General features: G+C 40.9%; 1 protein-coding gene across 2 annotated transcripts in view; it reads right to left on the bottom strand.

Moving 5' to 3' along the window:
• Positions 1 to 23448, bottom strand: part of trappc8 (trafficking protein particle complex subunit 8) — a 151809-nt gene that overhangs the window by 85517 nt on the left and 42844 nt on the right. For both annotated transcript variants that reach the window (XM_078541129.1, XM_078541130.1), the window contains 5 exons: positions 19223 to 19312; positions 15786 to 15960; positions 13907 to 14060; positions 13068 to 13164; positions 8143 to 8396 (listed from right to left, as the gene is read on the bottom strand). In XM_078541129.1, the coding sequence (XP_078397255.1) occupies positions 8143 to 8396; positions 13068 to 13164; positions 13907 to 14060; positions 15786 to 15960; positions 19223 to 19312 (770 nt within the window). The remainder of the gene's footprint in view (positions 1 to 8142; positions 8397 to 13067; positions 13165 to 13906; positions 14061 to 15785; positions 15961 to 19222; positions 19313 to 23448) is intronic.

Raw genomic sequence — 23448 nt, 5'->3', positions numbered from 1 at the left:
TCAAAAGGCAAAAAAAAATTTATACACAAACTCATTGCAAGATGATGCAAAAGTAAATACGCAAGTATCCCCTTGAACTGATGAATCCTCTAAACTGTGCGCACATGTGGCTGTGCAATCATGAAGGTATTGCGCAGAACGTTTATCAACTATCCTTTAGTAGACTGTGTGCGTGCAGTGACAAAAAAAAACTTAAAAAGGTACCACATATTGAAATAAATGGGCTCTGTACAAGAAAATTTGGAGGGATCGTTGTCTTGAACGTTAGTTACAACCCAAGTATTATCAACAATTGTGACTGCTGCTGGCAGCCATTTGCATATTTGTTTCAAGCAGGAACCCTTCACAGATTTCGAGCTCTCCCGGAATGTTTAAAAAATGCAGCACATTTCAAGCTATGTGATGGACAATATACCAATGTTAAATATTACCAAATAAACTAAAAGCAACTTTAAAATCAATGAATTGAATGGCCCACTGGGAAGAGGAGGCTGAAGCCTTGTTCTTTCAAAGAAATGTATCCCATCTTGCCCATTTCCACTTCTATTACTGGATAACTGTAGTTCCACAAACAGAACATATGCCACAATTAATTACAGAAATATACGTATGAAGACCAAATCTCAATACACAGGAACGAAAACAAAGAATGCTGGAAAAACTCAGCAGGTCTGACAGCACCTATAGAGAGAGGGCGGGCGAGACACACACAGATAACGTTGAGTCCATATGACTCTTCTAGAGATCAGAAGTTAAATAAAATCTACAACATGAATAATGCATCAGTTTAGGCCTCCACAGCACCATTCAAAAAGCAAAAATTTTTTATACACAAACTCATTGCAAGATGATGCAAAAGTAAATACATAAGTATCCCCTTGAACTGATGAATCCTCCAAATTGTGCGCACAAGTGGCTGTGCAATCATGACGATATTGAAGAAGATCTGTACAAGCGTCATACAGACTCTAAACATCATCTCTGTCTCTCCACAGTTGCTGTCAGACCTGCTGAGTTTTCCAGCATTTTTTGTTTTCGTTTCAGATTTCCAGCATCTGCAGTATTTTGCCTTTATCTCAGAATACAGAGGGCTAGTTTAAAGGCATAGGAACATTGTATTTTTAGGGCTCCTTTCAAAACGAACAAATGACAAAAAAAATTGATACTCGTTCTACATATTATACAGCCTCTTCCCTCCACATCTAACTTTTCCTTCTCAAAAATGGAGATTTAAAACAAATAATTGCAGTGCTTTAATTCAACTATCCGTAAAAAATGAAAAAGGCAACAAACGTAACTAGAAAAATGCAATCTATTTAACAAGATTTTTACTTTTAGAAAATTTAACATGCAGCAGTCACCTGTTGTTTATTATGGTAATATATCACATTGGTATGTTATAATATGGTATCAAATATGTCAGCTTTATCCAGCAACTCAGCATGCCAAGTTTCAAACACAGCTAACTCAAGAGATTTCCAAATGGTCAACACTTCACTTCCAAGTCTTCCATAGCTAGCATCAACTCAACAAATAACCTTCTCCCAAGCCTGAGTGTATCATCTTCAGCTCTCCATGAGGAGGCCTTAATGGGATGACATGGTTAAAAGCTCCAGGATGCAAAGGGAGGAATATCCATTTCAGCCCATTTATTAATTTTGTTCCTTTTCCATGGCATGGGATTTGGGGCGAGAATAACAAGATCCATATTTTATGTAGTACATTACAATGTCAGGGAATCCTAAATTGCTTTATGGCCAAATAAGTGCTTTTGAGTCTAGTTACCATTGTTATGTAGGGAGTAAGGCAGCCAACTAGAGCACAGCAAGCTCCCACAAACAGTAAAGAATTGATGATCAGGTGGTTTCTTGTTGTTTGCTGAAGGATAAATACTAACCAGGACAACAAGGGGAGAACGCCTCTGCTCTTCATGAGTGTGTTTTAGGATCTTTTACATTTATCTGAAAAGGCAGACAGGGCCTTGGTTTCACGTTTTATCTGACAGACAGCATCTCTGACTGTGCAGCACTTCTTCAGTGCAGCAGTAAGAAACAGCCTTGACTATGCACTCAAGTCTCTGCAAAAGGACTTGAACCAACCACTTTCCAACAGAGTCAAACTGAAAACTCTCACAAATTCACTTCTACAGTTCAAAGTGAATGGCCACAAGACAGCAGCAGCACATAAATCTGACAGGTAGATCACAGTAAACTACACTTTCATCCAAAACAGAGTGGATAAAGACACAGGAACGGCACACAATTATTTGGCACCTGATGTGTTCATATACATTATGGGTATACTTGCATTCTGGACAAAACCAACAATTATAAACGTGGAGAAGTTACAGACGGGAAAAGAATCTGTCCCAAATCATCAGAGAGCATGTCCCGACTCAACAACAGCCATGTAACATTGAAACATCAAAAATTTACAACAAAAGGAAGTCATTCAGCTCATCGGGGCTGTACCAGCCGAAATAGTTATCCAACCTAATCCCACTTTCCAGTAGCCCAGTTGGGACAGACAAGAAAAACTCCAGGCTAATTTAGCAGTGGGTTAAATTGCAGAGAAAGAATTGTAAATTGTAGGGGGCAGCAGTTCCCTGGTGCACTCTCCAATGCAACGCCTCAGCCAGAGCTGACTTGCCAACCAATCAGCACCCTTTTCTCATGCAGTATAAACTGTTGCTGCCGTTAAAATTTGGCAATCTTGCAGCTGTCCTGATGAAAAGCTTTGACACCATGTCGCTTATTTCAGCAATACTGGAATTGTGAATAATTTGCCAAGAAGTAACCATTTGTACTGGAGCAGAAAGAAGAACCAGTGGACAAAAACATCTAACCAAGCATTGGACCCATCAGTTGCAGCACCTTTATAAATTGGTCCAAAAGGGAGGTTGGTGTACTTGGAGTTCACTATGCTCAAGATGCACAAACTACGCCCTCGAGGCCAGATTCAGCTGCCAGCGCTGGTGATCCCACCCACATAACTGCGATGGATGTCTTAGAGATGCACACATTTCTCATGCCAATAGTTTGAACTGTTTCAATTTCACCAGCCTAGCTGGTGAAGGAGAAGGCCAAGTCATCATGGGTGGATTCAATGCTTTGCACTATTGGAGCAGCAGCTCTTTTTCAAAAGACCAGTAATGTAACATTTAATGGGACAAACGGGGAACGTAAAAATGGAAGCTTACAAACTCCATCACACACATGCAAATTGAAACTGAATCATTACAGCCTCGCATCCCCACACTGGTACTGAACCGCTAGAAGAGATTTTACCGCTACAATATAATCTAACATTTAAATCGGAGGTTAGAAGCATCTTTTCATAACACAAAACTGACTCAGGTAAATTCAGGAGGAGATAGTGGCAATGTCACCAGACTAGTAATCCAGAGGCCCAGGCTAATTCTCTGGAGACACAGGTTCGAAGCCCAACGCAGCAGCTGATGGAATTTAAATTCAATTAATAAAATCAGCAACTGAAAACCAGTCTCAGTAATGGTGCACATGAAATTATCGTTGATTGTCGTAAAAACCCATCGGGTTCACTAGTGTCCTTTAGGGAAGGAAATCTGCCGTCCTTACCTGGTCTGGCCTACATGCAACTCCAGACCCACAGCGACGTGGTTGACTCCGAAATGGTCTAGCAAGCCATTCAGTTCAAGGGCAGTTAGGGATGGGCAACACATGCTGACCTTGCCAGCAACACCCACATCCCATGAAAGAATCAATACAAATATAGTTGGAGTGGTCAGTGATGTGTAGACAGAGTTAAGAAACAGATCGGCCCTGACTGAATTGAATGGTGGAACAGGCTCAAGGGGTTGAATAGCCTGTGTTCCAGGTTTGTTCCTGTTAACAAGTAACAGGTCTTGGTTTAATTTTCAGCAGTTCATGGAGGCTCGTCTCCTCAACTTGCCCCACGCCTGATGTGGAGTGGTGCCCCTCAAGCAATATAACCAATTGTCTCACCCTCTATAATGGACAGAGATGGCGCAAGGTCCCTAGGGGACAACAACTAATCACCATGTTGTCTTCAGCAAACCTATTGCTTGAGTGTGGTATTTTGTAATTGCTTCCAGCTTGGCCACTGGACTCCGAGCATCATGAAGTAGCCAAACACAGAGGGGAAACGACATCCTGAAGAGCACAGGGTGTATGTCACCACCCAGTGACAAGAAATTATTACTGCAAGACCTTAAATAGAGGATTTCTCTGGCATTAAAAGTATTAAATTGGTGCAGATAACTGTGTAAATGAAGCGGAAAGTAATAGTCAATCCTGTTAAGTGGATAGTTCCTGTTGCAGTAAAGATTTGCAACACTGCAGTTTTAATAAAGCAATTATTTGATCCACAAGGCAGACCTGTTCAAATTAATCATAATCCAGATTACCTCAAAATTCCTGCCTTGAGGAATGGATTCAAAATCAAGTTACAAAAGACTGCTGAAAACTCACTGCATCACCTGCTCTGAGGACAGTCAATATTAAGTAATGCTGCCAGCAGGTAAAATCAAGCTGCTGCTGGTCTCTCCAATCTCACTGTGAAAGTACACATCCCTTTCGGTTCCACATTCAGAAATCCCATCATGACTTGCTCAGTCTGAGGCATATGTTACTTTTTTTTATTCATTCACAGGATGTGGGCTTCACTGGCTGGGCCAGCATTTATTGCCCATCCCTAGTTGCCCTCGAGAAGGTGGTGGTGGTGGTGAGCTGCCTTCTTGAACTGCTGCAGCCCATGTGGTGCAGGTACACCCACAGTGCTGTTAGGAAGGGAGTTCCAGGATTTCAACCCAGCGACAGTGAAGGAACGGTGATATATTTCCAAGTCAGGATGGTGAGTGACTTGGAGGGGAACTTCCAGGTGGTGGTGTTCCCATCTATCTGCTGCCCTTGTCCTTCTAGATGGTACTGGTCGTGGGTTTTGAAGGTGCTGTCTAAGGAGCCTTGGTGAATTCCTGCAGTACATCTTGTAGATGATACACACTGCTGCTACTGTGCATCGGTAGTGGAGGGAGTGAATATTTGTGGGTGTGGTGCCAATCAAGCAGACTGTTTTGTCCTGGATGGTGTCAAGCTTCTTGAGTGTTTTGGGAGCTGCACTCATCCAGGCAAGTGGGGAGCATTCTATCACACTCCTGACTTGTGCCTTGTAGATGGTGGACAGGTTTTGGAGAGCCAGGAGATGAGTTACTCGTCACAGGATTCCTAGCCTCTGACCTGATCTTGTAGCCACAGTATTTATATGGCTGATCCAGTTCAGTTTCTGGTCAATAGTAACCCCCAGGATGTTGATAGTGGGGGATTCAATGATGGTAATGCCATTGAACATCAAGGGGTGATGGTTAGATTCTCTCTTATTGGAGGTGGTCATTGCCTGGCACTTGTGTGGTGTGAATGTTACTTGCCACTTGTCAGCCCAAGCCTGGATATTGTCCAGGTCTTGCTGCATTTGGACATGGACTGCTTCAGTATCTGAGGAGTCACGAACGGTGCTGAACATTGTGCAATCATCAGCGAACATCCCCACTTCTGACCTTATGATGGAAGGAAGGTCATTGATGAAGCAGCTTAAGATGATTGGGCCGAGGACACTGCCCTGAGGAACTCCTGCAGTGATGCCCTGGAGCTGAGATGACTGACCTCCAACAACCACAACTATCTTACTTTGTGCTGGTATAACTCCAACAAGTGGAGAATTTTCCCCGATTCCCACTGGCTCCAGTTTTGCTGGGGCTCCTTGATGCCACACTCGGTCAAATGCAGTCTTGATGTCAAGGGATGTAGTAATGCCAATTTAGATTTAGAGTTTAGATGTCAGAATGCCAGCATTCAGGACTCGTGGATTCATAATAGATTAAATGGATAAAAGACAAATATATTAAAGAAATGTCTGTGTTATACAAATGGATGCTTTCCTCTACAGCTGAAGAGATCTTTGAACTCAAAGAGCAAAAGTAGCTTACAACGGTCACTGTCTGGGATAACCAACTGCCTTACGTTTCAGGCATTTTGTGAATCGCACAGCCATTCACCTTCAAGTCTAAGACTCAGGGTTACACTGCCAGGCAGAGGGAGTTGGGTTCTTGCTCCTAACTATCATATAATAATACAAGTAAGTGATAAGCATCTGTGGACTTGATACAAAATGAGCAGTTTGTCAATACTCACTGTCTAAGCTAGCATGTGAAGAATGACCACTACAGCAAGGCGCTGAACTGCAACTCAGCAAGGAGTTAACACCTTCGGGAAATAGAGGGCGTATAACAAAATCTAAGCCCCAGAAACAAGGCCATTGCAAATTGTGTCAGAAAGGCTTCTTTCACAGCATCACACAGCATCAAAACAATCAAAATATTATTTTAAGGAAACAGATTTGATTGCTGATGACCTATGCATAGCATCGTCTGAGAAAAGTCTGATCTGAGAAGTCCCTTGCTGGTGCACCAGCTGAACTAACCAACTATATGCAATTAATCAGCCGAGGGCCTGAAATGACTCAGATCAGTTCTTTTCATCTGAGAAAGAAAGATGCATAGTGAGAACTTAACATACATTGATATGAGAGAGTCCTGGCACACAACGTTAAGCCAGTATACCTTGGAGTAATGTTAGGTCACACCCGAAGCTTCAAAGATCATGTCAAAGAAAAGGCGAAACCGGCAAACATCTTAAGGAAGCTAGCCAACTTTAAATGGGGAACTGACTCGACAACATGAACAATTACTCATCGGCTGAATATGTCTGCAAACACTCTCCCCATGCAAAGAAGTTGGATATCATCCTCAAAGAAACTTGCAGAACTATTACTGGCTGCCTGAAACCTACTAAACTGTATCTGCTTGCTGATATTGCTCCAATCATAAGGAAGCAAGTTACACCAAGGGTTGAACAGGCCAAGCAGTTCAGTGACCGTCGTCTTCTCTTCCAGAAAGAGCCAGCTAAAAGGCTCAAGTTAAAGGGGCAGCTTCTTACACACTGTCCAACCCCTAGTCTGTAGCCCCCACAGCTGCTGCCTTGCTGACTAGTCAATACATCTACAGATAGCAACACATCTAAAAGGCACACCAGTTGTCTGATTACCCAGGAATTCCTCCCACCAGGAGGAAAATATGGCCTACTTGACTGCGTCTTAATCGCCTTCGGCCTGGTGTGACCGCTGTAAGGCCCTTATGCAGAAGTGGGGATACAGCCAAACGAATTCTGTCAATGATGACTCTGGAAAGGCATCTTAAGTGATAAACAGAATGTCCATTGCTGAAAAGATTTTCAAATCAAACCTCACTCCAAAAGGAAGCAACGTCAATAGGCAACAGGCTTCAATGAAGAACTACCTTCAATTCTTATGCAGGAGCTTGGAATACAATTAATTTTAATTGCAGCATCAACAGGCTGAATGTAGAAATTGCAAAGACATCCACCTTATAGAATCCATGTGGTTTCTTTAAGTAGATGAAACACATCTTTAAATGAATAAAAGGCAGCAAACATTAAAGAAATGTTTGTACATGGGTGAAGTTTTGAGGTTGTTAATATGAGGAATTAATAATCTCAACCAGAAGAGAATTCTTTGTTCCTGAAAACAGGAGAAACTCACTGATCAGACTAGAATGTGGCATGGGTTACAATAAACACAAAAGTAGAGCAATGCTTGCATTTAGTGGCAAGACTCAGCGAATAAAATGTGATTTATAAACATTCCTAAAATTCAGTTTCATCTTTATTGTATTGTGGTTACATTATGATTATTTTTGCAACCGGGAGAAACAAACAGCATATCTGGTCTTGTAATCCTCTATGATAAGATGCATACTCCATCTCCACATGAATTATTAGTCCTATCTTTTCTTTTTCCCCAGATGTCGACGGATCTGTGCATATCCCTCCCCCACCCACCACCAAAATTATAGCATCTGGAATTTTTCCTTTTAAAGAATGAACTTGCATTTGTATAACGCTTTACACGACCTTAGGACATCATATAGTACTTTACAGGTGACAAAGTACTTTTGAAGTGTAGTCACTGTTGTAATGTTGCAATATTTAATCATTGTTTCATTGTATGGGTATCTGGCCATCTATACGGTTGGTAGCAAAATGTTCTCTAATGCAAATAAAATAACCACACCTGATCATTCAATTGCCGGATAGTCTTTTCGATGTGTGGCAGTAACCCCCGAAATGTGAACTCCTGAATGAACTGTCTAATTCGATCATGATCGGTCAGTGTTAAACTGAGTCCACGGGCACTCGAGCTGTTTTGTTTGATTGAATTGTTCATTGTCTCCACAGGCTTTGGTCGGCGAGGTCCATCAAGTGCCCCTGACTTCACAAGAACATCTTCCTGAAACGGATGGGATTTAAAGTTGTTTGGAATTTCATCTGTTAAAAACGAAGGGAGAATGGTTAGGCATAATGTATGGACAATAAAACATTATGGGCAGATTAGAGAAACTGGGGTTGACCTCCTTGGAGGAGAGAAGGTCGAGAGGAGATTTAATGGGGGTGTTGAACATCATGAGGACAAAACAGATAGGGAGAAACTGTTCCCATTGGCAGAAAGGTCGAGAACCAAACCAGAGAACACCAATTTAAGGTGATTTGGCAAACATACCAGAGGCAACGTGAGGATTTTTTTTTCTTAAACGGATGGAGTGGTTAGGATCTGGGATAAGAGTGCGGCGGAGGCAGGTTCAATTGGGCTTTCAAAAGGGGATTGGATAAGTCACCTGGAGGGAGGAAATTTGCAGGGCTATGGGAGCAAGGGCAACTGGAGTTGCTTTTTTTGAGAGCCACCATAGACCACCAAGGGCTGAATGGTCTCCTTTTGGGCTCTAACCATTTTATGATTCTCTAACTGCTGGGTAGACAGTCAAGGCCTATACAGTATTAAAAAGTTGTACTCGATGTTTTCAAGGAGTTTGACTAACAATACAAATTGAAACAGTGAATGAAAAGGCCTGTTGATATAACAGGGACATTAAAAGTTAATGCAATAACCTGGAGAATTTCAATGCATTCATGATTTGGTATTTTTGACAATCACAACAGGAAAACTGCATCTACAGAAACCAGTCCAAACTACATACATCACCTCTAACAAAAAAATGAAGGCTGAGGCAGCCAGTCGATAGATAAATTGAACTGCTAGTATCTCTGAACAGCAGGGCACAGGAGAGGATATAGAAAGATAGAAACAAGAATAGGCAATTTAGCCCCTCAAGCCTGTTCTGCCATTCAATGAAATCATGGCTGATCTGCAAGCTAAATCCATATACTCCCACCTTTGCCCAATAAAAAGAACAACAAGCACTAGTGAATTAAAAAATATATAGAATAGATAGAAGTGAATTCATCAACGTACAGGCCAACAGGGATACCAATTAATAAATTAAGGGAGCTGCTGATGCCATTGAAATAATATCCCCTTCCTAATTCTGCCATTGCTGTCTCTTGCCAACTGACTTTCACCAATCTCCGTTTTTACTTTAATGTCCCTGTAGAGGAAAGGGACAGTATCGCAAGCAAGCTATAGGAAAGTGTGCTGTGCGTTAGGATTAAAAACGGGAACGAATATATTAAAAAAGGTTATCTAAAGAGAATTACATCCGACATACAATATGGAAGCAGGCCATTCAGCGCAACCAATCCATTCCAGCTGTAATATTCCACTTCAGCTTCCTCCCATCCTTTCTCATCTAACTCTTAACATAATCCCCTATTCCCTCATGCTTATCCAGCTTCCTCTTAAATGCATCTGTACTAGTCACCTCAACTGTGCCCTCTGGTAGTATTCTCTGGGTGAAGAAGTTTATTCCAAATTCCTTGTTTGATTTCTTGGTGACGATCATATATTGAAGGTCCCTAGTTTTGCTCTTCCAAACCTATGAAATATTCTCTACGTCTACTTTATCAAAACCTTTTCATAATTCTGAAGACCTTGATTAGATCACACTTTAGCCTTTTCTATTCAAGAGAAAAACAGACCCAATCCATTCATCCTGTCCTGACAGGTATAATTTTACATTTCTGGTATCATCCCCATCAATTTTTTTTGCATTCTCTCCAGTGCCTCTTTACTCTTTTTGTAAAATGACAACCAGAACTGTACAGAATACTCCAAATGTGGTCCGAACAAGGTTCGACACAAGTTCAGGATAACTTTGACTCTTCAATTCTATCCCATGAAATAAACCCTAGTGCTTTGTTTGCTTTTGTAATGGCTTTATTAACTTGTCACTACTTTGAGTGGCATGTATTTCTACTCCAATCCCTTTGCTTCTTTACCCCATTGTGATTATTTGAGTAATTTGTGCCCCCTTATTTTTCTTACCAAAATATACTACTTCATACATATCTGTGCTTCAATTCATTTGCCAATCGTTTGCCCATTCTGTAAAATTTGTGGCTTCTGGTGACATACTGCAGTCCTCCTCAATATTGACTATCCCCCCAAATCTGGCGTCATCTGCAAATTTAGAAATTGTGTGTTTGATTCGGAAGTCTAAATTGTTAATATAAATTGTGAACGAGTGATCCTTGTGCAACCCCACTTTCTGTCTTTGCCTGAACTGAACGCTACCTTTTTTCCCCTACTCTGTTTTGTCTTGAAGCAAGCTAAATTTCTATTCAGCTACTTGTACCCTGCCTCCGCATACTCTGATCTCACTCGTTATTCTATTATGTGGAACCTTAATGAGGCCTTTTGGGAACTAGATAAATTCCGTTTACTGCATTACCCTCATCTACGGTCTCCGTTACCTCTTGAAAGAATTTTAATAGTTTAATTTATCAATAGCTTACATTTAAATAATTCTTTGCAAGTTATGGAGGCATCATAGAAGGAAAGTGCCTCGAGATGTTTTTCTACATTCAAGATACCATATAAAAGCAAATTGTTATTGCATGGGTGACAAAAAAAACCATATCCTCTACAAATTACTTCAGGCCTAACTCTAAGTCATTCATCCCATGATTTATAATTTTGAAGACTTTAGCCCTGTAAGTAGTTTGCTTCAATAAACAGCCACAATAGCTCAGGATAAGATAATAACAAGATAGGATAACGATGACTGACGCTGTTTATAAAATCTCTTTTTGATAAATAGGACATTCAACAGTTGTAAGGGAAGACAGCAACAAGACTGGACAGCAAAAAAAATATATACTGAAGAGGTTCATGTTTTAATACAACAAAATTATAAAACAGGTGGGATGGGGTTCTGATGTCCAAATTGTGAACAGTTTAAGGCTACCAAATTCTGTTAGCTACAATCCAATAATATACACCTACACACATTTTATTTCTCAACTAAAGAGTGGGAATAAGCTCTTAGTTTTTGTTTATTTCGGTAGTACATAGTTACCGCCATTGAGAAACCAAATCTGGCTTTGACATTGGTCACCATTTACCATGATATTCCACTTAAAAGCAATTGTCTGCAACCATATTTTGGGTTAACACTGTCCTTTTGTTTGCACCTCTATTTTCTTGCATTTTTCTTTGAAAAGGCTTTCCCGAAGGAGTATAGGATGCTGGATGGTCGCCAGTGAGCTACATCGTAATCTAATCAATGGGCTAAAATAACAGCAGAGCGTGTTGCAGTTTATGGTTGTCAGCTGAGCTCTGAAATCAGATTCTTTCCAAATCTGGACTAAGTATTCATGGTTATGTCAATGTTATTATTTGACTTAATTGACATTGTTTGTGTTACATTTACATTATGTTAATGGATATGTACTGCTCTTAATTCATCACCTAAAATGACTCCCACCTCAGAAGCTTACTCTATTAAAAGCCCGATTCACTTAGTGCCATTCCCCTGCCCCTCTCAATTTTTCTTTTGTCAATACTTATCCACTTCCTAACTATTGATGCTGCTGTCACAATGTTTTTGGAGGGATATTCTATGTTCTAAGCTACATAAATGAAAAAAAATCCTATGCTCTTCACCTTTTGACAATCTTAAATTTAAGCCCTTTCGTTACCAATACACTGACCAGTGGAAATGGTTTCTCCTTATTTACATAGTTACAGTACTTTCAGCATAGAAATGGTCATTTGGTCCAACAGGCCCATGCCAGTGTTCATGTTCCACACGAGCCTCCTCCCACTATTTACTTTAACAAAATTCCAGATAATTTTGAATGTGCTTAAATCATATTTGCTCATTTTTCTCTGGTCTAATGGGAGAAACTGCAAATAGTTTTTTCTAACCATTCCTCATAAATCAAGTGTCGCAGCCTGGCACGATCTGAATAAATTTCTCCTGTGCTCATGCCATTCCCTTGACAAACCTGTGGACACCAGTAACACACCCAGGTGTTAAGAGAGGTCTGACCAGCTTCACCAACAGGAGATAGTATGCAGCAGCCCTTTAACAAGATGCAAACAACTGCTGGGACAGCCTGCAATAGTTTGGGTTTACTGTCTGCAAGTACGCAGTCTAACTAGGGGAAGGGTTTGCATCGAGGGGTTAAACTTGCTTCTTTTTGGGATTGGCAGACCCCACATGTTGCAAAGTACTTTCTTTCCATCCCCGACCTCCTGCATTTTCATTTTTATCTTGCACCAGTTTTTCCCACTTTTCATAACTTCTCCCTGGCAACTAATTGCAAGTTGTCCGCTGGCCTTTCTACTGCCTCACCAGTTGAAAAACTCAAATAATATAAGTGATGTTTGCAAGCTAATCATTCCCCGAATGGATAATCTGTTTTTCCGCCACTCCCTACCGATCTCTTTTCGCAACTTAAAAGTTTTGCAAATCTTTTTCAGGTCTGATAAGAATATCCACCCAAACATGAACTGTCTTTTACGCTCACATAGGGTGACTGGCCTAAAATGTTTTTCCAGCATTATCCACTCTTGGCTTTATGATGGGCTTCTGCATGCGCAAGTTATGGTGGCAAAATGAAATTCAATCTCAGTTTGCCACTGTAAAAGGGGTATACAAAATTAATTTGTTGAGGGGTGGAAAATGTGCTATCAACTTTAACCATCACTCCTTCTCAAAAAACAGTCCAAAAACAGACATTTGTCTGGTATGACTTTACCTTTGATTGAATTGTCCAATCCATCCAGCTCTAGTGCATTTGTACTGTTTTCTTTATTCTTGTTGAGAAATGGAACGAGGCCATCTTCACAGATTTCCTTCAAGAAAGAGATGAGACAAATTCAGTATAGTTCACAGGCTAATTAAAATCTAACATTTTAAAAACTGGGTACAAGTCACATATTCTTAGAAATATACAAATAAGGATACTAGCTAAGATCTGGCTCCAGCCCAATGGGATGAAGGTCTCCTCTCGATTGGATACAATGACATTGTATCTTCATGCTAATTTTAAGTGGTTTGGAGTCTGCAGGGCAAAATGGCAATTCCACTTGGGGCCACAAGGGTAATGGTACAAAGTAAGGGATTCGCTTAAGGTGGTGGGGTTTTACAGTGGCAGGTCATACTGCACCCAACTTCTGCACCAACATACACTTAAATATAAATTTTTCCAACTTTATTGTATACTTGCTAAAGTTCAAAGAAGCAAATCAGCATTAATGTGTTAGAAACAAAGCTGACAACTCAAGCTATTTATTTTTTTAAAACTAACCTCACTGCCGCAAAGGCGGATCACTGAACTGTTACCTTTAAGATGAGATGTTAAACCTCTTCTTTCACACGATCTACACAGCATGAAAGTTCTTCCATTGCTCTCAGTAACATTTAACCCTCCAACTACAGATTAAATGGTGAATTATATTGATGGTCATGGGAATTTACTATTAAGTAAATTGACTGCCCTATTTGCCAAAAAAAAAGACTATACTTCAAAATTATTTCATTACTTGGAAAGCACTTTGGGATGTTCCCTAGGTTAGTCTTTCAAAAGATGCATACCTGGTTTTGCAAATTATTTCGATTCAAATACTGACTCCAAGGGTCGGGGATCTGCTCATCTGCTCCACTTGATGGTATTCGAGAGTTAAACTTAAGCAAATAGCATCCCTGTGTCCCATATCTCTGTTTCATTTCTTCATAAACTGATTCAGCTCTGCAAGGTAAGTTAGAAACCGGAGATAAATGTGGTTCAAGTCAAAGGTATTAATCTGACAGTGAAGTAAAAAAAATAAAACGGGCGAAATGAAATGTTGCCCAGCTATACTAGTGGATAATTAGGCCAGCTTTCAAACATATAAATAAAGGACAAAGTAGAATATTTATAGATGTAAAAGGTTACATTTCTATACCAAATTGTTCCATACAAGCACAAGCAATTGTCAGGAAGAAATCTAAGGTAAAAATAACTTCATAATTGGTCATCATTATTGAAATATCCATTCTCCAAGAGACACTGCCACATCAACAACAGGAATGCAAATCTGACATTTGGTATATTTTCACACATCTTAAAATACTGCAGAGTAAAGCCTTCCAATGCCATTGTGCAAAAGTGTTCACAAAAAAAAAACACAAAAGCAAAATACTGCAGATGCTGGAAATCTGAAATAACAGAAAATACTGGAAATACTCAGCAGGTCAGGCAATGTCTGTGGAGAGCAAAACAGAATTAACATTTCAGGTCTGCGACCTTACATCAGAATGGTTCCTATTACAATATTAATTTTTCAAATGAATTCCTCCTACACATATGGATAAAGCTGTTCATCGGAACAGGATTAATCCATTCAACCCCTCAAGCTTGTTCTGATGATACAGATGTCCAACAGTAATAATTCATCAATATGACATTTCCCTTTCAACACCTCCAATCTAGTTTCTTCAAATGAGATCTCAATTAAAATTGGAAACATAATATTCTACTCATTTATTTTTAAATGCCAGCTCTCTCTAGTATTTGGTTTAAAGTGTTTTATTAGCAATTTGCCCACAGTGTTTGTGACCTTATGCCTTCCTTCCCTAAAAGAAATACTTGGCATGGTAGTTCTACTAATGCCCAATGTGCATGAACAAAAACCAAGTCAGCAGCCACTTAAATAAGTGCAGAGCATAAGGGTCCATTATTGGTCTTCCTACATCATATAGGAGTGGTCAATGTCTAAGGTTCCTATCCTCTTTCAGACATCAAAGACATCGGACACCACGTCACAGGTTAGTCACAAAATAAGACCAGGGAGAGAAAGAGGAAGAAAATAATTCATTTTATTTCATAGGATTAGAGTTCCCACACAGAAACATTGGTTGGTGTGGGGCTTTCCAGTCCTGGAGTGTATTTTTAAAAAGAAAAGTAATGAAGAACTGCCAATGGGCAAGCATCCTTGGAATTCTTTCATTAGTCTTCCAGCACATGCAATTATGTAACTAGATGTACACCTCTTCCACACTATCCACTCACCCCAACCAGTGTTACTTCAATGATGAAAGATAGCATCCTGTAAGACTGCCATTACAGAAAGGCTGAAGTGGCTTAAGTTGCGATAGCATTGTTATTCTCTGACTTGGGCTGACATAAACTACTGTGGAAAAGGACCTTTGGGTTAGGGATACCCATCTGTTGCACTAAGGGTTGTTCTTCAGAACAATGTTAATATGGTCACTATTGTCTTTTCTACAGCTGAGTGTTAAACATTTAGTCACTGGGTGCAATTTTCCCAGACAGTGTATCAAGTCCAGTTCCACAAGTGGACCACCCTCCAGATGAAGTAAAGTAGAAACTGACTGCACACCTCCTCCAAGCTTGAACCCATGTTCACTGATTCTAGAGTTTGAAAGGAACATTTGCAGGACTGTCCCAAGATCACATGAAAAAAACCCTTACCTTTGTTCCTCCCCTTCACTAACATCGTGTAGTAAAACATAATATTTTAATGTATTTGGAATAAACCACTTTGGGTAGGAGTAGTCACTACTATGTTGAATACGATGTTGCTCTTGTGATAACTTCAGAAACTGGTCCACTGGGTCTGGGTCCTTCGATGAGGCCACAAGCATGCCTTAAGGGACACTGATAAGGAAAACACTTCACAAACAGTTTAAGCTGAATTTTTAAGTGTAATAAAATTAGCCGCCTTTGACTCGACTCTTGGTGGAAACAAGTGAAATAATTTCTGGTAATTCAGTGATACACCAATCACTGACTGTCGCTCTTCAACAACATCCAAGGGTTGAGCTCAGAGACTGTCGCTGCTAAGGCAGATGCACTTTTGCCAAAGTCCCAACGCAGGTCAAGCTAGCAGCACGCAGAAGATGGGTCCTATTCTCTTCCATCTCTTCCATGCTGTGCTGCGCAGTTCTCAGGCATGCAGAAGGACTTAATTCAGCCAATGTGCAAGAGATCTAGAATGAATGTGAGACAAAAAGAGGAAGCTGCTGAAAGCAACCGAAGTATCAGGCTCACAGGAGGCAGATCCCTTCATTAAAAGAGATCTGTTGTCAGCTGTGGCTGAGTTGTACCGCTCATGTCTAATTCACAAGGTTGTGGGTTAAAGTCCCACATCAGAGACTTGAGCACAAAACCTAGGCTTGCTGCTGCATCTCCTACATTATAAGTGTCTACGCTCAAGGATATTTCATGAACTGTAAAGCACTTTGGGATTTTCTAACTTAAATGAAAAATGGTATATAACTGCAAGTCTTTTTCTCTCCCTATTTAAAGTCCCTTACATGAAGGACTTGGATTAAGATATTAGTGATGATGAGCAAGCGTGATATCCAATATGGGATTTGAGCTCCATTTGCATCAAGATGGCTATCTATGCACACATACAGAAGTCACAAAATCTCACCTCGAGCCAATACACAAATCAAATTAAACATCTAGGTATGTAGATATCAAAGTTGTTTCATTTAGGTAGTAATGCTGGAATTCCACAGCAGATGCCTGGCCCAAAGCAAAATACGAAACCTAAATCAATTTTATGGAAGCAATATATTTTGAATGTATATGTTAAGTCTATTAATACTTTTCCTTGAAATTTAATTAATAGGAATAGGAAGGAGTGCTTCCTCTTTCTTACCCACTCTCCATAAATAGGAGCCTTTCCAATTCTGAATTGCAAGCATGGGTTATATAAACTAAAATTAAATCAAATGTTGAAATAAAACTTCTGGCCTTACAGTGAACCATTTTGGTATTAATAGCGCAATAATTAATAATAATCACTCACTATAGACTTTAAGACCAGGACACAATCCCATAATATGCAGATAACTAATTTTCATAAATCGTCAAATATCAACTAGCTTTACAAGTGATTCAGTGTATATGGAATTTTTTTTTTCAATTCATTCATGGGATATGGGCGCCACTGACAATGCTGGTATTTACTGCCCATCCCTTGAGAATATGTTGGTGAGCTGCCTTCTGGATAACTGCATGGCTTGCTAGGACGTTTCAGAGGATAATCAAGAATCAATCACAAGTCTGGAGTCACACAGAAGACAAATCAGGTAAGGATGGAAGATTTTCTTTCCGAAGGTGTGCCAGATCATTTTAACGATAATCCCGCAGTTTCAGTGCCACCATTATTGATTTAGCATTTTATTCCAAATTTATTTAAACTGAATTTAAATTCCACCAGCTGTTGTGGTGGAATTCAAACTCACATCGCCGGATCATTAGTCCACAGGCTTGGGTTACTAGTCCAGTAACATAACCACCATTCTACCGTCCCTTAATATGCAAAGGCTGATGCCAGAACTCCTGTGAAGATCCCAAAATTCTACGTGATACAAACAGAATTTGACTGTCAGATACAATATATGTTCTGATAGTGCAATAAGATCTTTTGCATTCACCCAACAGTGCGTACTCTCTCAACCCTACACAAAACTGCCAGTCTGGATTTGCACTTAAATTACTGGAATAGGGCCTGAATCCTTGAAATTCCGACTAAGGTGAATGTGCCAACATTGAGTCAAAGCAGATACCTAATTTAAAAATATCAGCAATTTTATAGTAAAAAGACTTGAACCATTTTCAACATTTATTGTAAGTAAGGCCAAGTTACTTTCAAATGAAGCACAAACAGCTCTTCAAGTGCTTTCTTTCATTATTCTTGCTCCACAACTCTTGGATTTGGGACTTACATGTGAACAGAGAAGGTCTGAATCTCAGCCACAGAAAAGCCATAAAGCTGAGGAGAGGAAGGATGAGGTGGCTGCCATGTGATAGTTGGCCATCTGTCCAAAATCTCCTTGTGCCTGTATCTGAGTTTGCTTTGTAACACTCCTGTGAAGCACCTTGGGACATTTTATTACGCTACAAGGTGTTATACAAATACAAGTAGTCGTTGTTGCAGTGGCTCGAATTAGAGAGACAGACTCGTGGAATGTAATCTCCGAAACACTAGTTAAATCCATGTAAATAACTTGTGTGCCCTATTTAACTGTGTAATAAGCTTCCAGCCAGATGAGCTTTCGAGCAGATATCTGTGCCATCGCTAAGACTGCCTACTTCTGAATCCACATTATCCAATTCTACCCCCACCTCATCTGCTGTTGAAACCACCACCATGCTTTTGTTACATATAGGCTTGATTATTCCAACACTTTCCATCTCCATCCTCAGTAAACTTGAGCTCATCCAAAACTCTGCTGCCCTCGTCTAACTCACATAAAACCCCACTCACCCATTCATGTGCTCCCTGATCTACATTAGCTGCTGGTCCAACAACACCTCAATTTTAAAATTCTCATCCTTTTCATGTCTCCATGCCTTGTCCCCCTCTCTCTCTATGTAGCCTCCTCCAGCTCTGCAACCCTACAAAGATCTCTCTGCTCCTCTAATTCTGGCCTCTTGTGCATCCCAATTTTAAGCGCTCTGCCATTAGTGGCTGCGCTTTCATTAGCTTAGCCACAAAGTTCTGGAATTCCCTCCCTAAACCTCACTGCCTCGCTCTCATGTTCTAAGGTGCTCCTTAAAACCTCTCTCTTTGATCAAACTTTCAGTCATCCACCCCATATCCCCTTGGATGGCTTGGTGTCAATTTTTGTTTGTTAATGCTCCAGTGAAGTGCCTTAGGATATTTTACCAGATTAAAGGCACCACATAAATGCAAGACATTGTTGAATTTAATTTATTTCTTCACTGTAAACATGCGGCCCTCTTGGTCAGTTGCTCTCAGTTATACACACAAACGGATGCATCTACACTTGATGCACTCAACAAAATTTCTAAGAACCTTGATTCATGGCAACAATACATTTTACCGTGCCAAAATATGCATATCCATCTATAAACCAGAAAAAGGATACATGCCAAATAGTGGTGTAGAAACTCGTGGTCTGATGGTGACATGGATTGGAAGAAGCATTCTCTGTAGGCCTCAAACCAGGGAGTGGTAGCTAGAAGAGTATAGAAATTAGAAAAAAAAACTATTAATACTAATGAACCATAATAAACATGTCGACAAAAAAAGGGTAATTACTAAAAAAGATAACTCACTCTAATGGACAGTAGCTGAACTTTACTGACCAACTCCTCCCATTTGCGTTCACTTTTAAGTGCGGCATATCATTGATATTTTGACATAATTGTCAACTGCTGCTTCACAGATGAAAATAAGACACTTGCCTTACGCTTCATAAAACATACAGGCGCTTACAATCACTTCAAGCCTTAACCCCATGGGCTGGAGCTGAATGATTTACCGACTAAATGGCACACACTGCTGCCATTATGCATCGATGGTGGAAGGAGTGAATGTTGAAGCAGGTGGATGGGTTGCCAATCAACAAACATTGGCGTAGTGCTAATGTCACTGGACTAGTAATCCAGGGGCCCGGGCTAATGCTCAGGGGACACGGGGACAAATCCCACGAAGGCAGCCAGTAGAATTTAAATTCAAATTAAATAAAAATCTGGAATTGAAAACTAGTTCAGCAATGGTGATCATGACAACTATTATCGATTATTGTAAATAACCCATCTGGTTCACTAATGTCCTTTTGAGGAAGTAAATCTGCCATCCTTACCTGGTCTGGCCGACGTGTGACTCCAGGCTCACAGTAATGTGGTTGACTCTTAACTGCCCTCTGAAGTGGCCTAGCAAGCCACTCAGTTCAAGGGCAATTAGGAATGAGCAACAAATGCTGGCCTTGCCAGCAACACCCACATCCCATGAAAGAATAAAGAAAAAAATAAAGTGGGCTGCTTTGTCCTGGAAGGTGTCCAGTGTGGTTGGAGCTGCACTCATCCAGGTAAGTGGAGAGTATGCCAATACACTCCCGATTTGCACCTTGTAGATGGTGGACATGCTTCAGAGCGATGATGAGTTATGCTCTGCAGAATTCCTGCCCCTGACCTGCTCTTATAGCCAAAGTATTTATATGGCTGGTCCAGTTCACTCTAGTCAATATTAACTCCAGGATGTTGGTAGTGGAGATTCAGCGATGGTAATACCATTGAATGTCAAGGGGTGATGGTTGGATCCTCTCTTATTAGAGATGGTCACTGCCTGACACTTGTGTGGCACGTATGTCAAGCCTGAATATTGCCCAGGTCTTGCAGCATTTGGACATGGACTGCTTCAGTATACAAGGAGTCATGAATGGTGCTGACCATTGTGCAATCATCAGTGAACATCCCCACTTCTGATCTTATGATGGAGGGAAGGCCATTGTTGAAACAAATGAAGATGGTTGGGTCCAGGACACTACTCTGAGGAACTCCTGCAGTGATGTCCTGGGACTGAGATAATTGACCTCCAACAACCACAACCATCTTCCTTTGTGTTAGGTGTGAGTCTAACCAGTGGAGAGTTTTCCCCCAAGGCTCCCAATGACTTCAGTTTTCCTGGGGCTCCTTGATGTCATACTCAGTCAAATGCTGCATTGATGTCAAGGGCAGTCACTCTCACCCCGCCTCTTGAGTCCAGCTCTTCTGTCCATGTTTGGACCAAGGCTGTAATGAAGTCAGGAGCTAAGTGGCCCTGGTGGAACCCAAACTGACCATCAGTGGGCAGGTTATTGTTGAGTAAGTGCTGCTTGATAGCACTGTCATCAATACTTTCCATCACTTTGCTGATGATCGACAGCAGACTGATGGGGATGTAATTGAACAGGTTGGATTTGTCCTGCTTCTGGCGGAGAGAACATGCTTGGCAATTTTCCACATTGCTGGGTATATTCCAGTGTTGTACCTGTACTGGAACTGCAATATCAACACTTGTAAATTCTGATTAATTAAAATTTTCAGGAAAGTGCATTTTTGACACATCATATGGTTCAGAGATGAGTTTAATTCACTATGTCAATAAAACCTTAACTTGGGAACTTAGCAACCTACACTTCAATTCTCACAGCTTCAATGCTGCATCTAATCAGGAGCTGAAACTAATCTGCATTCAGGCAAGTGTTCCAAGGCCCCATTAAGACTAAAGCGGAAAATTTCTGCTGTATCTCAACTATGCAAAATAAATGTTAATATTTTGTCTACTTTTTCACTCCAACACCTGCAAAAGATTATCACAGGATACACAGGATTAGATTACAAGAAAATAGCACCATAATAGTCACAACAAGAGTTTTGAGCAAGGCCAGTCAGTCTAACCTCAGTGGTGGGGGAACTATTGGAAGCAATTCTTCAGGGACAGAATTAATCTACACTTGGAGAGGCAGGGATTAATCAAGGACAGTTAGCATGGTTGTGTTAAGGGAAAGTAATGTCTGCCAATTTGATTGAATTTTTTGAAGAGGTGACCAGGTGTGTAGATGAGGGCAATGCATTTGACGTAGTCTACTTGAACTTCAGCAAAACTTTGATAAGGTCCCACATGGGAGATTGATAACGAAGGTATGAGCCCATGGGATCCAAGGCAATTTGGCAAATTGGAGCCAGAATTGGCTGAGTGACAGGAAGCAGAGGGTGATGGTTGAGGGTTGTTTTTGTGACTGGATGCCTGTGTCCAGTGGGGTTCCACAGGGATCGGTGTTGGGTCCCTTGCTGTTTGTGGTATATATAAACGATTTAGACTTGAATGTAGAGGGTTGATCAGTAAGTTTGTGGATGACACGAAAATTGTTGGGGTGGTAAATAGTGAGGAGGATAGTCTTAGATTACAGGAGGATATAGATGGGCTGGTCAAATGGGCTGATCAGTGGTAAATGAAATTTAATCCGGATAAGTGTGAGGTGATGCATTTGGGCAGGACAAACAAGGCACGGGAACACATGATGAATGGTAGGACCCTGGGAAGTACAAAGGATCAGAGGGACCTTGGTGTGCATGTCCACCGGTCCCTTAAGTTGCGGGACAGGTAGATAAGGTGGTTAAGAAGGCATATGGGATACTTGCCATTATTAGCCGAGGCACAGAATATAAGAGCAGGGAGGTTATGCTGGAACTGTATAAAACGCTGATTAGGCCGCAGCCAGAGGATTGCGTGCAGTTCTGGAATCTGCATTATAGGAAGGATGTGATTGCACTAGAGAGAGTGCAGAGGAGATTTACCAGGATGTTGCCTGGGCTGGAGCGTTTTAGTTATGAGGAGAGATTGGATAGACTGGGGTTATTTTCCCTGGAGCAGAGGAGATTGAAGGGGGACATGATTGAGGTGTATATAATTATGAGGGGCATAGATAGGGTAGACAGGAAGGAACTTTTCCCCTTGGTGGAAGGATCAATAACCAGGGGCAGGCATAAATTTAAGGTAAGGGGCTGGAGGTTCAGGGGGGATGTGAGGAAGAATTATTTCACCCAGAGGGTGGTGGGAATCTGGAACACTCTGCCAGAAAGGGTGGAAGAGCCAGAAACCCTCATAACATTTAAGAAGCATTTGGATGTGCACTTGCGACGCCATGTCATACAAGGCTATGGGCCTACTGCTGGAAAATGGGATTGGAATAGTTAGGTACTTGTTTGACCAGCGCCAACTTGATGGGCCAAAGGGCCTTTTTCTGTGCTGTAGACCTCTATGACTATGACATTAAAAAAAAACAATTGTGGCATCACTGAATCAGGGCACTAAAAAAACCAACATTGTTCAAGGACTGCAAAATGGAGGTACAGTTCCACAGGTGCTCGGCAATCTCAAGCAAGTTGCCCAAGTCCATTATTCATGCATACGCTTCAGTAGCAATGTGCTGGCAAGCTATGCAACCACACAGCATCACAGCTAGGTGCAATTGTTTTTTTTAATCCAATATTCAAAGACCTGTACTTACAAGTAGGGTACAAAGAGGGATTACAGATGCAAGGACATAACACACCACAGAACATATATCAAACCCAGTCTCACATGGTTCAGTTATTAAATAAATTCACAAAAGGTCAGGCTGCAAACTGGCACCATAAGACGTAGGAGAAGTAGACCATTCGGCCCATTGAGTCTGCTCCTCCATTCAATGAGGTCATGGCTGACCTGATAATCCTCAATTCCACTTTCCTGCCTTTTCCCCATAGCCTTTGATTCCTTTACTGATTAAAAATCCATCTCAGCCTTGAATATACTTAACCACTCAGCCCCTACAGCCCTCTGCGG

The sequence above is a fragment of the Cetorhinus maximus genome, chromosome 4, assembly GCF_964194155.1.
Source record: "Cetorhinus maximus chromosome 4, sCetMax3.hap1.1, whole genome shotgun sequence".
Lineage (NCBI taxonomy): Eukaryota > Metazoa > Chordata > Chondrichthyes > Lamniformes > Cetorhinidae > Cetorhinus > Cetorhinus maximus.
Note: the sequence above shows the minus strand (reverse complement) of the source record. Positions and strands in the feature narration are given on the sequence as shown.